The 16,540-nt window shown below is 32.9% G+C and overlaps 3 protein-coding genes across 3 annotated transcripts; 2 read left to right on the forward strand and 1 right to left on the reverse strand.

Moving 5' to 3' along the window:
- Nucleotides 1-1,374: 1,374 nt before the first annotated feature.
- On the reverse strand, nt 1,375-4,577 carry HELRODRAFT_85220 (hypothetical protein; the record flags this gene model as incomplete). Its single annotated transcript, XM_009025850.1, has 8 exons — nt 1,375-1,803; nt 2,000-2,076; nt 2,318-2,456; nt 2,733-2,769; nt 3,248-3,352; nt 3,561-3,662; nt 4,076-4,245; nt 4,512-4,577. The coding sequence occupies 8 exons, from the start codon at nt 4,575-4,577 to the stop codon at nt 1,375-1,377; spliced, it is 1,125 nt and encodes a 374-aa protein (XP_009024098.1).
- Nucleotides 4,578-5,486: 909 nt separating this feature from the next.
- Nucleotides 5,487-7,875, forward strand: HELRODRAFT_157532 (hypothetical protein; the record flags this gene model as incomplete). Its single annotated transcript, XM_009025878.1, has 6 exons — nt 5,487-5,615; nt 5,791-5,994; nt 6,364-6,453; nt 6,878-6,976; nt 7,431-7,539; nt 7,754-7,875. The coding sequence occupies 6 exons, from the start codon at nt 5,487-5,489 to the stop codon at nt 7,873-7,875; spliced, it is 753 nt and encodes a 250-aa protein (XP_009024126.1).
- A 1,727-nt stretch (nt 7,876-9,602) lies between these two features.
- HELRODRAFT_177721 (hypothetical protein) lies at nt 9,603-15,201 on the forward strand (the record flags this gene model as incomplete). Its single annotated transcript, XM_009025879.1, has 7 exons — nt 9,603-9,731; nt 9,815-9,950; nt 10,380-10,562; nt 12,795-13,016; nt 13,198-13,380; nt 14,455-14,589; nt 15,113-15,201. The coding sequence occupies 7 exons, from the start codon at nt 9,603-9,605 to the stop codon at nt 15,199-15,201; spliced, it is 1,077 nt and encodes a 358-aa protein (XP_009024127.1).
- Between the last annotated feature and the right edge of the window lie 1,339 nt (nt 15,202-16,540).

Raw genomic sequence — 16,540 nt, forward strand, 5'->3', positions numbered from 1 at the left:
TTAAAAGCATTATATGTACTAAAAACTGCTATCGTAAGAGTTCTATGAAACCCTGTAATCCACTGCTGTAAGCCAACGTATGATTTCAGCAGCCAGTTTCTTATGGGGACCAGCAGAATGTAAAATATTCATTGAATATAATGAAGATAGTTGTTCAAATAACAATTTTGATTTATTTAGGCCGTTTATTTCATAAGCAAACAAATTTTTAACATGATCGAATAGTGTAAAAAAAGGGTGACTATAGTTCAATCCTACTAAGCCAACCTTCGGCTTCAGTAAGCCACCGGATTTCACCGGACCAAAAGCAATTTTTATATTCAAATTAACAAAAATAATTCAATAATACATAATTCTATTAATCATTATTAAAATTTAATAGAATTAAAACAATGTTTTAAGCATATTAAATCAAGTAAATATTTCATATAGCTTGCTCGTTAAAATCCATGCAATTTCGTAAGCCAACAATCCAAGCACGACAAATAGCCCGACCGATAGATCGATTAGTTCTATTATTCTAGTTATGTGGTTTGGAGCAAGGGGAGACATTACTGAAAATAATTAAAAGTTGAAAAAATTGAGGTTCTCTGCATATCCCTGCTTCAACCCATAAGAAGGTGTTGTATGCTGGTAAATAAGCCTTCACTATTATTAAACTTCAATATATTATAATTAAATATATAATATAATATATTATAATATGAAAAGATATTTTATTATGAAATAATTATCCTTTGATTGTTGAAATTAATTAAAAATCGTTGAAACAAAAACGTCTTTATATTAAACGTTTGATCTCGAGTAAATGAATGTCTTAACCATATATTTATGTATATATATATATTACATAATTTATATAAATATATATAAACTATGTAATATATATATATATATATATATATGGTACAATGACTATATATATAGATTACATAATTTACAAGCAATAAACCTATCCATGTCAAATATTAAATCATAGTGGTACATCTCAGGTTTTTGGGGTATTTTTCAATTCCTATGTATAATTTAATAGTTAAAACACCACCAAAGTGAAAATATTTGTGAAAGCATTAAATACAAAACAGACACATTTATACAACTGTTTATTTTATTTACAAATTTATGGGTAGATATTTTTAAAACATCAGAGTAACTAATGTACACTAACTGAACATGAGACGTCAAAACTTAATCATTACAGATCATCTAAAACATAGCTCATTTTCAAGTCATTTATTCCATTTGGAAAATATAAACTATGTAACGGTTCTGCAATTGGTAAATGAAAATAATAACGAACTAGCACAAGCTGTCCATCAACTAAGAAATCAACGACTGACTGACCACCTACCAAATGACCAACCGACCAATCACTCACTCCTTAAGTGGCACAGCTTCAGCAACGTCAACCACCTCCTCATAAATGGCCTCATCGATTTCCTTACTACTATTATTGGCCTTCTGATCGCCCATCTCTCTGAAACTCCCGTTAACGGCAGCAGTGGAAGTAGCTGCCACACCACTACCAGCCGCATTCATGCTGTCCGGCCCGACGGCGAAATTGCTACTATCATTGTTAGTGTAATTCTCTTTATCCCAGACCACGTCCGGATCTGTGAAATAGACGCTGATTACGTAAACTAGACAAGGAGTTGGTATCAAACATAAGTAGGCCAGCTGGTTTGTCTTTATGTTCGAGCTTAAAAGTGAAATTATACCGAATGCATGGACCAGCCAGTGGGCCATTAGTATGACCATGTTTCGTGGTTTAGTGGTTAGGGACTTCAGGAGGCCAACTGGTGTCTGTGACGATTAATTAAAAAAATAAAAATAATAAAATAAAATGATTAATATGAGCATTACTACAAAGGCACAATGATGATATATAACAAATAAGAATACAGAGCAGACAATAGTTATTATTAAATAATAAAATAATAATGATAATTGCAAAAATAATAAATGAATGATAATAATAATCATTATTTTCAATGCCCACCTGATTACGATAAGATGCAAAGTGTATGGCATTTGTGATGACAGAACCAACCACAATGATGTACGGGTAGGAATAATCTAGATGGTTTTGGAGATGTTGATGATGATGAAGAAGAAGATGATGAAGATGTTGATGATGAAGATGATGATGAAGAAGAAAAAGATTTTGATAATTAGGACGATGGCGACGATGGTGATAGCAATTATTTAAAAAAAGTTAGGTGAAAAGTTAAATAAAAACTTTTGTAGGTTAAAAATTGAATTCATGCAAGTCGATAGACCATTGACACCATAGAACATGACACCAGCAAATACTCACATATAACACCGGCAAACACAGCATGAATGCAAGCAATAGCCGGATGAAAGAATAACGCCGAATACAGAGAACAAGTACAAAACCGACGCTTGCCATCAATGAAACTGTTGTCCCACCTGACGCAGCTGGTACGAATTTTCTTCTCCCTGCAACAATTTTTGCCCTTTCGACTTACACAGCAACTTTTTCTGCTTCTTATACAACAGGTGTTATTATCTGCACAGCTAATACAGCAACTGCATTTACCCTTGCAGCTAAAACAGCAGCTACTACTGTTGTCCTTGCAGCTAAAGCAGCAGCTACTACTGTTGTCCTTGCTGTCGCTGCTATGATGACTTTTTCGTCTGCATTGTAGGCAGTGAAAAATTCGCGGGAGGATTTTTGAGATGGTGCTTCGTAGTAGAAGCATCGTTACCAGGCTGAGTAGGTACATTAAGAAGACCATGGAGTACCTGGATGTCATGTGGTGATGAAGATGATGGAGAAGATGATGGGGTAGATGATGATGAAGATGATGACGGGATGAATGGTGTGATGAATGAAGATGATTCAAGTGAGAAAAGTGATAAATTTTGATTAAGACAATGATGAAGATGAAAATAATGACCTGATGATAAGAAGAAAAAATATGAAGAGTATGAGGGTGATAATGAATTTGACAATTGAGTCATGCCAAATACGATAATGGCTAGTTTTATTTACAACCAGTAACATTCAAACATTTCATCAATCCCAGCCAGTAACAATCAAGTTCATTATAAATTGCAAACTATCAAATTTAGGCACTGTATAAATTACAGCCGATAGGAATCAAGCATCTTATAAATAACACCAATAACGTTCAAGCACCTCTGAGGTTCTTCATACAAAACATCAAATACATATACTAGAATCATGGATTCAAATTGTTCCAATAAAATTCATGCTTACAACGGATAGACAGCTTGTTGTGTGCAGTGAATGGTGTTGATGAAATCAGGGGAGGGGTTATATAAAATGGTGTACCAATCAGAAAGTCTCGTGCTCTCACATGACCTGGTTTAATTTAAGTGACGTCAGGTTAATTTATGTTAACGAGGATTTAAATATTCATGATTTGATTCTAATTAGTGGTTTTAAATTTGTTAAATACATTTAACTTTGTAAAAAGTTAATAAGAAGAATGATGAAACAAATGAAATTGAATTACAAATTTAAAAACCAATCATTTATAAATAAATTGCTTTATTAATTCCTGTCTGACTTAATTGTGAACGTCCCTATAGGTTGAAATGACAGAATGGTGATGACCAATGAGATGGCAGCTTCAATTGTTGCAGATATGTGTAATGTGACATTTTTGCAGCTAAAAAATGTTAAATAAAAAGTTATAACGTCATTTGAGATAACCATGTTATGTAATGGAATTTATTTATTATTTTATTATTTAATTTTGTATTTTAAAAAACATCCAAATCAGCAAATAACTTCAATAATGATTCACAAATTAAAGCCAAAAAAGTCACAATATTAAATATAATCTTTTATTTCCATCTGGTATTTCTGAGATGTATACAAAACAGGTATACGTTTGGCATGAATACACCAAGATCCTTTAGTCATACACATGTTGATCATTTAAAACTGTTCTTACTGATCGCATTGAAAACTGTTCTTACTGATCCCATTCAAACATGTTCTTACTGATCACATTCCAACATGTTCTTACTGATCACATTCAAACATGTTCTTACTGATCACATTCAAACATGTTCTTACTGATCACATTCAAACCTGTTCTTACTGGTGACATCTATGAAAAAATAATTGGATAGTAGAGGTAATAGAGCCATGAACAATAGATAGAACCAATCATAGTCTGATAGGATGTTTGTACATTCCTGGCATATGCCACTACTGGCATTCACTCTAGAACCAGATGGACACGCCTACAAAGTAATTTATTCACCTTAATTAATAATTCATTATTAAAATTATTAAAAATAATAAAAATTAAAAAAATAATTAAAACTCAAATCTAGTCAAAAAAGCTTTGCTTAGCAATGTTAACTTTTAACAGTTACTTTATTAAATAATATTTACTAAATTAAAATTAAATTAAAAATACTCAATAACTTCATGAAGTTATTAATTAAATAAAAATAAAATTAATTAAGAAATTTAAAAAAAAAATGAAATAGGAAAAAAAACCCACCCCGCATTCTGACAAAGTCCCATTTCCCAGTAGCAACCTACCGCAATATAAACCCAGACAGGTCATTTTAAACGTAGAAATTTTAATTTAAACATTTCAAAATTAGAAAATTCGGAAATTCAAAGAAAAAGTTAAACGATTTGCAACAGTTCACTTTTAAAAAAATTAAATTTAAAAATGAATTTAAAATGCAAAATAACATAAATTAACTCATGCGCTTAATTTGTTTAGTTCACATCAAATTACACTAATAGGGTGGAACTTTTCACAAAATTCCTTAAAAAAGATTTATTTTTATATTCAAAATTTGTATTAAATAATTTTTACTTTGTATGAAAAAGTAAGAAACACAGAAATTAATGAAAAATCTTACATTACATTAAATTTTAAACGACCATGCCCTTACAAGAATCAAGGTCTTTACGGTTATAGGCAGATTTCAGTTAGAATTTCAGAGGTTTGTTTGAATTTCAAATTATTCAATTTTTTTCATTTTATTTCAATCCTTTAATTAAATTTATTTTTAATTAATAATTATTCATATTTGTGTGGATTTTCTTTCGTGAAAATGGAGTTTAAATGCGAGGAATACATGGATTTCTTAGCAGCTGATATTGAATATACATTGGTTTTCTATTATATATCATTTACGTTTTTTAATTAAACTTAACGATACGCTAGTGACATTTACTAATGTCAGGCATTTTGTGTTTGAGTTTCTATACTAGGATTGTTCCAATAGTTATTTACTAAATGAGCTTAAGTTTTTTAAAGTTATCTGAATGTTTGTTTCACTGGATTAGTGTTATACTACAGACTACTTAGAAAAATTTTCACTACTTTACACGTAGATGTCCTAGATAGACTTCACCTCAAATCAAGTCAATCTAAATTCTAAATTTACCAACATTTTTTTAAATATTATAACTAAAACTTTGTATTTTGAACATGAAGCGAATATCAGTCTTAACTAAAATGGCGACGTACAAGGTGGTGATGGTGAGGCACGGGGAGTCTGCCTGGAATGCTGAGAACAGATTTTGTGGCTGGTTCGATGCTGACCTTGCTGATTGTGGAGTCGTGGAAGCCAAGAGGGCTGCACAGGTCAGCCATTTTGTCATTTCACTCATAAGATCTTAATGTGCATTTTAGTATTTTTATTTCATCTTACATCCAAAAATGTGTTTATTGATCTCTTAGGACTAATTTGTTAATTTATTACATTCATCACTGCTATTTACTGATCAAAACATTCATTTACCTAATCCCCAACGAACAGCGCTTGAAAGAGAAGGGCTTCACCTTCGATGTTGCATTCACGAGCGTCCTGAAGCGTGCCATCAAGACCCTATTCTACATTCAGGATGGCCTCGACCTTCATTGGATCCCCGTGCACAAGCATTGGAGGCTGAACGAGAGGATGTACGGAGCCCTGCAGGGGCTGAATAAGTCAGAAACTGCTGCTAAGCATGGAGAAGATCAGGTTTTTTTGTGTAGTTTTTATTGTTTGTATTGCCTTTTTTGTGTGGTATTTGTGTTTGTTGTAGTTATTAGCTTTGTGAGTATATGGTTGTGGTTGGCTTTGGGGTTGTCCAATTTGTTGTATGGTTGTAGGGTATTTTTGGCTTTGGGGTTTTGTTGGCTTTTCCACGATATTAGTTAATGTTGTCTGTTGTTGTTTGTTGATGTTGCATATTGTTATTTGTTGATGTTGCGTGTTGTTGTTTGTTGATGTTGTGCGTTGCCTGAATTGTTGCTGTATTCGGTTACTACTAATAACGGGTATTAATATGAAAATTATAATTATATTAAAATATGATTATATAATAATATTCATAATTTTGGTCATCAGGTGAAAATTTGGCGCCGGTCGTATGATGTTCCCCCCCCGCCTGTCGATAAGACCAGCCCATACTGGCCCGGCAAAGATTGCAAATATAAGGTTGGGGCGATGATGTTGATGTTGATGATTATGATGATGGTGTTATGATGATGATTTTGTTATGATGATGATGCTACTAATGATGATGTTGTTATGATGATGATGATGGTGGTTGGTGGTGGTGTAGTGGTTAGTAGTAATCCTCTATTTAATTAATTAATTACACCTAAAAAACCCTTTTAATCATAATAACTAATTAGTGAATTAATTACCCACCGACCCTAATTAATTAATCACTATTACTAATTGACAGTTTGTCTTTTAATTAATTGCTAATTAAGAGAATAGAAGGAAAGGAATAAGCTGATTAAGTCGATTGTGACTTAATTAGTCTGCATCTGCATAATTAGACTGCATCCAATTCCTAATTGATCATACTCACTAATTAATTAATTAGTTAATTTCCCTAACTATGGCCTAACAGTACGTCGACACAAACCTCATACCAAGAACAGAATGTCTGAAGGATACGGTCGCCAGGGCACTTCCATATTGGCATGATATTATCGTTCCTGAGATTAAGGTTAGATGGTTTTACAAGGGTTCTTTTTTTTAAATTTTTTAGTGTTTCTTCAGGGTTTTTTTCAAGGTTTTTAAAGTTTCTTTGGAGTTACATTTTTCCTCTCTCTGAGTTTTGTGACGATTCGTTTAGACGTTGAAAAGTTCAAAGCATGTGTTTTTTCTATTTAAAGTTATTTAAGGTTTTTTTTTTGAGGAACATCCTTCGTGATTCCTCTCTGTTGTTTTTTAAAAGTTGTTTTCTGAATTGTTTTATGGTTCATTTAAAGTTTTTGTTAAAGTTAAAATGGTATTTGAAGGATTTTTCAAAAATACTTGAATTGCTTTAAGGTTTTTTTAAAGGTTTTTTTTATAGTTCTTTATTTCCTTTGCTATTTATTAATCTATTTTTTCATATTTGTGATGACTCATTAGAATGGTAAAAGGGTCGAAATGGATAAATAAATTATGTTAATTAGAAAGGTCAAAAGGTCATCATTGCGGCCCATGGTAACAGTTTGAGGGCCCTGGTGAAATACTTGGACAATATGACCGACGAACAGATCATGGCTCTCAATATACCGACTGGTTAGTAGGGAAGAGGAAGAAGATGATGATGGAGATTGTGGTGATGATGAAGATTGTGATGATGATGAAGATTGTGATGATGATGTAGAGAACGATGTTGATAAAGAATGGCAACCAATAATTTCATCGTGCCAATAAGTTCCTCATTCACTTGCACTCACAATGGTCCCAGCCTTCCATTCTATAGATACAAACGAACCAATCACTTTTTCAGGCATCCCTCTTGTGTACGAACTGAATGCTGATCTCCAGCCAATCACGCACTACTACCTGGCTTCCGATGAAGAGGTCAAGGCCGCCATCGATAAAGTAGCCAATCAGGGAAAAGCTAAATAGATAATTTATGTGCATAAATTATCATCTACGCTGAAATCTGCATTTGTTATTATAGTTGATTATATTTTCAATAAGTTCATTGTTTATATATTTTGTTGTTTTTTTTTCATTAAAATATTTATTTATAATTTTCAATCTGATTCTCGAACGTTTTTCTTTATTATTTCGAAAAATTGTATTTACGGAAAAATTTAGAAGTTATTTTAACTTTTGGCTTGATGTGGTTGTGTAATTATGAAAAATAAAATGATTTCAAACGAAAAAACAAAATATGTCAAACTAAATTTCTCAAGACGTAAAGTCAATAAAATGTCATTCAACTGATCATGAGTCGGTGTTTGTTTGTCTTCATATTTTTCTCCCCGAATTCTAAAACATTTTGAGTAAAATTGATAATTATAAAAGAGGTTTGGTAAGAGGAGGTTTTATTTGAAAAATTTTGTTTTCTGCAAAATAAGCAAGCATGAGTTATATTTCATTTCGTAATTTTAAAGTTTTTTGGTCACATCATGCGGAAGGAAAGAATGGAAAATCTAACAACCATTGGAAAGATTGCCGAGAGAAGAGATCGCGGTCAACAACGAATAACATTCGTGAAGTCCTTGTGTCACCTGTTGAATATCACCACATTTCAACTACTACAAAGTGTTAAAGATCAGTTTTTGTGGAGGTCGATGATCGCCAATGTCCTGAAAGGATAAGGCACGAGGAAGGAGAAGAGCTACATCTTGGTCTTAATAAGTTAGCACCTGTAGGGGCTTTTGCAAACTTTTTCGTTACGTCATTCTGCGTGTTTTCGATTGATAGCACGACACAAAATATTTTGAAACGTCAAAGTACCACGAAGGCATTTGAACCAGTATATAATCATCATTGATATGCAACTTTTCATGAGACAGTCTTGTAATGACAACATTCCAGCAATGCGTGTGTTTTCGCATGTCGGCACCGTGTTCTGTCGTTAAATTATTTTCATTTACTTGATTTCATCTATTCAAAGTTTTGTTCGTATCTTACCCTTTTGTTCGTTTGTTAGTGCTGATCAATTTCGGGTACATTTTTGCTATTAAGATAAAAAATGGCACCCATTAGTCACCCATTGTTCTGTTTCCTTTGTTAACATTTTTTAAAACTTTTTCCTCGTGTTTAAATTAATTTTTAGATATCCTGTGAGTAAGGTACATCTGCTTCAGTGCCTACTTTGTCCATTTGTCTACTATTGTCTTTTTACGTCTATTTTTGGTTTTTCAAGTTAAAACCACGTAAGAAATTTATTGATGCTCATTGTCTGAAAAGTTGAGAACATTTTTTAATGTTGGGAAATCTGTTGTAAAAGATTGTTTCGAGGGTAACTCCATTACAAACCTTTGTTGAAGGTTATTTCGTAGTGTCGAGGACAACATAATCTCTAAGAAAATTGTTACACTATGAATATATAAAGGTTTGTATAACTAAAAATATAAAAGGGAATTTCTTATTTGTTCGGACATACATGAATGACATATGATCATCATATGTGATATATTTTCATGTCTAATTCCCTTCAAATATAACACCAGATTTTCAATTGAGTGTAATACTGTATTTGAATCAACAAAATTAATTTTACTCAAAATAAAATTTAGAAAAAGTGAAACGCGATAATGTGGATAAAACTCAACTCCCTTCTTGTGATATTTCCAATCTTGTTTCCCGCTTCTTTATCCATCCTACAAATAAATGAAATAATGTACGTCAGGGCTTACAGTCACCTTGCTGCCAATAGTAAAATAACGAATGTTTGCTTCGATGACGCTATGAATTTCACAATTCAGCTGGGAGCTAATTCCGTTGGCGACTGCCTCAACAAATGCTGGGTCAGTTCTGTCAAAATTTGCTATAACTAAGCCATAAATAAGAGTTTTTTAATTTTGAAAATTTGTTTTAAAACGGAAAAAAGAGAGCGACTAAGATGAACTTGAGAGGCATCAACTACGTGACATCAGCGAGATCTTGTTCGTGTGTTCCCAAAATGAATGTTTGGTACGGAGTGACTGCCAAACTGACTGGAGGATGTCTGGCTTTTTTCGCTCATGGTTCGTTTACTTTTTTTTGATCAAGTTTAAATATTTTTTGGTTTCATTTTTTGTACGCCTTTATTTTCATTAGCAGTTATTTGAATTAGTGAATGTATGATAATCCCTTTAATAAACACGTGTCCTATGCATGAATGTATATCTTCATGTTAAACGCGTGTGGATAGTTTAAATGCTTTCAAGTCAATCGAAGGACAACTCATTCACAGTGGCGACTCAATCAACAAACAGTTTTGTATCAATAAGCAATTAGGCGCTTCAAAGTATCGTCATAAATAAAATTTTAATGGTAGTAATAACAACATACTTCCACAAGTAGCAGTATCAATATTGGTAATGACAAAATAATACCATAATTGCACTAGCAATATTAACTCTACCTACACTGTTATGAAGCTAAAAACTTGAAAAATAAATTTCCAAAATGAGAAAAAGATTGCCCGGCCGGTTTCGACTATGTCGTTGAGTACAACAAGTGTTACAGCTTCCAAGTCACAGCGAAAAACTGGATCAACTCAAGGGACTCGTGCAACGGCTTGCTCAACTCCCACCTTGTGATCATTGAGGATTCCATCGAAAACAAAGTCATCAACAGCTACTCAGCTGCCAAATGTAGGACGCTTGAATACTTTCACTTTACATTTGATACGGCGTCAGTTGAATACAAACTTTATCCATGATATGACGTATGAATACGTGTATTTTTTTAAAATTTAATATCATGGTTCAACGTAGTAGCGAAATGCTAAATTGAAAATTGCCAGTTTTCATGCCCAGTCAATAATTACCACTGATTAATAGAAAATTGTGGACTTTGATAAGCGTTGCAGGCAACTAAGTTCGTTGTAGATTAACAAGCAATCACGCACACACGTACACACGCGCACACACGCAAACAAACACACGCACACACACACACACAATATTTTAAATGCTATAGCCATTGGATCGTATTGGATGGCTGGCAACCAGGCAAAGATCAACGGCATATGGTCATTTTTCTGGAAACCATATCCAGGTGAGTAGCGAAAAACTTTACAGTTTCAGGATGATTGGCGGTGCGATAGTGTAATGGTTAAGGTTTCTGGCACTGCTGTCGCAATGACCGGGTTCTAACCCCAAGAGACCCACGCACGCATATCACATACAAACAGTGGAGGATCAAGATATTCGACAGGAAGGGAGGAGCTAAAATATTAACCAGATTTGTGCTACACAGATTGGTTTGTGTGTGTGTGTGTGTGTGTGCATGTGTGGTGTTTGTGTGGTGTGTACATGCGTGTGTGACTGCCTGTACATCTGCAATGAATGTGTGCACTGTGCATGCAATGCGTTGTGTGGTTGTTTTTCATGCCTGAAAAAAACATAAGAGAGAACTGGAAAGAATAATTTTTTAAATACTGCCACTATCGCCACCACCACCACCACCACCACCACCACCACCACTACTACTACTACTACTACTACTACTACTACTACTACTACTACTGCAACTTTTACTAACTACTACTAACCACTGCTGCTACTACTACTAACTACTAAATACTACTACTACTACTAATAATAATAATAGAATAATATATATTATTTTGTATTTATTATTGCAGTATAATATATTAAAAGAAATAAAAATTAAAATGTAAAAAGCATGCCTAGATGTACACCATCGACATCAACGGTCCCCTGATGGACAAATGAGGATCATTAATTGATTGATTGAATGATTTATTGAATGATTGATTGATTGAATGATTGGTTGGTTAATTGATTGATTGGTCGGTTGGTTAATTGATTGATTGAATGATTGATTGAATATATTACTATTACTCAAAAAAAGGGCAGACCAGAGTCGTAGAGAATTTTTTTTGGTACCCAGGCTCTCCATATCCTCCCGGAACCGGTCTTGATTGCCTCCAGAACAACCATCTCTTTGGATGGTTTGATGCTTATTGCACCTCGTTGCGCTCGCATTTCTGTGAAATCGATTTAATTAATCCGTAGTGTTTGTTACGTTGGTTGCTTAGTTGTTTGGTTGGTTGTTTGGTTAGTTGTTTGGCTGGTTGTTTGGTTGATAAGTTGTTTGGTTGGTTGTTTGGTTAGTTGTTTGGCTAGTTGTTTGGTTGGTAAGTTGTTTGGTTGGTTGTTTGGTTGATTGGTTGATTGGTTGGTTAGTTGTTTGGTTGTTTGGTTAGTTAGTTGTTTGGTTGATTGTTTGGTTGGTTAGTTGTTTGGTTGGTTGGTTAGTTGTTTGGTTGGTTGTTTGGTTGGTTAGTTGGTTGGTTGTTTGTAAGGTTTCTTACGTTGGTTGGTTAGTTGTTTGGTGGTATTTTTAGTTATTTTTATCTTTGATCATGACAATCCCAGCATTGGTAAATTAGTTGGTAACGCGATGCATTGCTTCCTGTTACATTGTTAACGTTTGAACAAATTTCGAATTCAAATCAATATTAAATTAATAACTTTTAATTAATATAATTCATTATAATTTAACAAAAAATATCTCAAAAACGAAAAAAAAGAGAGTTCATCATTTTATTCATAATGGTTTCATTGAAATACATGAAATATTTAAAATAAAAATTATTATAGAAGGAAAGAGGGAAGATGACAGATTGAAAGAAAACGAAATTTAACAAAGAAGAAGGAAAAACAGAATGAGAGAAAATTTTCAAAAAGAAAGACATATAAAGAAAATGATAGATTAAGCGCGAGAAAAAGGTAGAAAAAAAGACGGAGAATGAGTGAGAGAGAGAGAGAGAAATAGGTGAGAGGGAGAGAGAGAGAGAGAGAGAAAGAGACAGTTACTATTCAGCAAAGCCAGCAACACTGAACCTGATGTAATAGATGCGAGGTACACTTATATAAACGGTTGGGCCAGCAACAAGTCGGTATTCGGTATCGAGTCGAGTAAATTATGCTCGGTATTGTGCTTGTCGGAGCAATTGTCTGCATGTAAGGGTTTCGAGTATAATGGCGGTAATGGGGAGTGTAAGGTTGCGGGAGGGTTTGTCATTGGGGTTAATAAGTCTGCCCCTGCGAGTTTTGTAAGGTTCCGTGTCGTTGAAGGTATGTTGGCATGTTTTTTCCATTTTTTTAAACAACAATTTCTAAAAAAAATTATGGTTTTTTTTCTGTTAAAAATTAAAAAAGAAACTTTCATTAGTTGCAAATCATCAAACAAACCACCGACTAAACATCTCAATTAATCAATTAACCATAACCAACCAATCATTTAAAACCATACCAGACTGTCCGATTGATTCGACCTACGTACCGGCAATGAAATCTTGCTTATCCTTTGTTAACTTAACTACCTCTTGGCACACTGCCAGAGAGACGTGCAAAAACATGGCACCGAACTTCCATTCAGTAGTCAATGAAAGTCCCGACGATACATTGGCTCTCCGGAAATATCTTGGCTCGATTTTGGGTAAATTTTTTCTTACAATGTTTCGCCGATAAATTGTTCACATAATTTTGCCAGAACTCTTTTTATAAGTAATTTTTCTAAGAAATGTTTAAAACTTATTTTCAGAGTCCTTTATATAGTACTTTGATTGGTTTCTATTAAATTCATTTTGAGCTTTGGATGCATTATTATAGTCATGGTATCTGTTTGAGGTAACTAGAACGGTTGAAAGAATGAATGAGCTAAGGAGTAAATGACTTTTTTTTACTGAATTGACAACTGAACGAACAAACAAATTAGAAAACATACTAATACAAACAAACAAATAAATGAACCAACTAATGAACAAACGAAAAAATTAGAGAACGTACAAACAAACGAATGAATGAACCAACAAATGAACAAAAATAGAGGATCGATCCATAAGCGTACGTACAACTGAATAATTAATTATTATTGAATGAATGAATGAAAAAAACAAATAAAAATGTTTGGTAAAATTGGAAGTTGAAATGCAGTACAATTTTATTAACTATTTTATCGATAATTTTGTATTTATTATTCAAACTGCTCTTATGAATTCAACAGTTTACATTATATATCAAAATTTTGAGTTCCATTGTCTGTAAATCTTTGAAATTTTACTTTAATAATTATTTACCGACAACAAAACTCTTCTGGATATAATTAAAAAAAATTTAGACAGTAAAAATAACCAACAAGCTTCAGCCCTACCTATTCTCCTACTATGTCTTCGCCTCTGGCTATTTCAAATCGAAGTCTGCAAATTTTAGCTAAAAACCGTAAATGAAAATCAGTAACAAAATGTTTAATAGTATTTTATCTCCATACACACCACGCACGTATCGAACACTTTGAAATGCATCTCACAATCTGGAAATCTTTTCATTCGGAGCTTGAGTGACACCAGAGTTGTCCGGTTTAAACTTTGTTTAAAAATCTTTTTTCTAAATTAGAATACGCAACGGTAAACCTTTACAATGGAAATGTCTTTATAAATATTGGCAAATGATTATTCTTTGTATAAAATGATTTTTAAATATTTTTAGAACAGCTTTCTTGTGTTATTGACAGTGCTTGATGTTAAAAATTTTCATCCAAAAGACAGTGAAGAGGAGCAATGCCGTGCCGTGCCGTGCAAAGAGTATGATCCCATGACGGTTGTTTATGAAAACTGGCTGAAGAAGAATCTCATAAAATCTTCCGACAGTTTGTGCGTGTGTGCGTGCGTGTGCGTGCGTGTGTGTGCGTGTGTGTGTGTGTGTGTTGGATTATGAAACTGAAATACGACGATTCCTATAAAATTTATAATATGAAATGAGTAGACGTTTTGGGGAAATGAACGATGATGATAATGCGAATGATAACAGATGAAATGATAAAACAAATGATGAAAAATAAAATGATGATACGAAAACCTATCGTTAATTGGTTAAAGTGACAGACATGATATCATTGATGACAAAATGAAACGTTGAGATAATATAAAGTTATGATATATGTGATATATGAGATAATATAAAGTTATGATGTATGTGATAGATACATGAGATAATATAAAGTTATGATATATGATATATGTGATATATATTAAAGTGAAGATTATAAGGCCAACAAAGTGGATGATGATGGTGACCACAGTTATGAAATTGGTAGATTGATTGTTTTTTTTTTTTTTGTTTTTTTTTTATTATTATTCTTTAATAATGGCTAAACGATATCAATTATACAGGCTGCATCTACGTAGATCCAGATCTTTACTGGTATTACAGTGGCTGCGATGAGAAAAGATGTATCGTATGTCAGCTCGGCATTTTTTAGGGTGAATTTTTTGAGATGAATTCATTTCGCGATTAGTTACGTACAATTTTATGTGAAACTGAGAAAGAAAGATTATGATGATTAAGATACAATAAATTATTTATTTTGAATTTTTACCAATTCGTTAAAATATTATTGCTTAATATAACATATTATTTTTTAGTGCTTAATATAACAAATTATTTCTTAATAGTCTAATATATCAGATTATTTCATCATCGCCATCACCATCACACACCCATTATTGTTGATATTATTTTTATTGTTTGATTACAATTAAATATATTTTAATTAAATAACAAAACTTAAAACTGAGAATTAAAATCTAAAGAGTAACGCAAACAATAATGTCAGTGTTCGTCTTGAATATCTTTGAGATTTGTCAATGTAATAATGAAACACGTAGTCTTATCTAGCAACTTTAAAAACATCCAACATTTGCAACAGAGTTTTCTTTATTTTTGTGTTAAAAAAATCGAGTAGAAAATAATTTTTCCTAAAATCACATGACAAAATGTGCATTTGTTTTAAGCAACGAACAAGAAACTTGTTGAAGTAAAATTCTTCCACTTGTATGAAGCTATTTTTATTTGTCAGTCGTTAACTCAATCAATAAAAGAACAAGAATTTTAAACAAACAGAAAAAAGGCAAAAATTGTTTATCTAGTTACTTCATGAAATATGAAGAACATATCTCAAAATTATTCTTCATAGTTTAAATTATAATTAGCTGATGACGTCTGATGTTACCAATCTAAAGTAAGAGTAACTTTGATGAACAGCAAAAGTAGAGTCTCCAACACATCTGAACTTCTACTGGAATGCACTACTTCGAAAGCAAGATTGTTCGCAAAGTGACAGCCACTTCCACCCTGTTTTCGTTAAGTGTGAATTTTCAATTAATTATTCATCAAAATCTTGATAACATCAAGTTCAACTTTTTCATTAGACACGCGATGTCGCAAAGATTAAGATGCCTGGCGCTACTCTGGCGCTGACTGGGTTCGACTTCAAATAGACTCCCACTAACTACATACAATGTATTTAACGTGCAGAACCACGCATGCTCACAGACTGAAATCCCTAAAATACACTTTAAATATTGATATAATTGAGTAACAAAACAAATCAGGTTATTTTAACTAGAAAAAAGGAAAGGATTAAGAGATCATAGATGCAAGTTCAAGAAGACAGAAATCCCAACAAAGCAAAGACTCTTCAGCAGCATGGTGCTAAACGCCTGGAACGAGCTGAGCGATGAAACTGACTCGGTGGATTCAATCAACAATTTTAAAATCACGCTAGGAGAGCTAGGATACTAGGACATTTATTTTGTAGA

This window comes from Helobdella robusta (assembly GCF_000326865.2).
Source record: "Helobdella robusta unplaced genomic scaffold HELROscaffold_44, whole genome shotgun sequence".
Classification (NCBI taxonomy): domain Eukaryota; kingdom Metazoa; phylum Annelida; class Clitellata; order Rhynchobdellida; family Glossiphoniidae; genus Helobdella; species Helobdella robusta.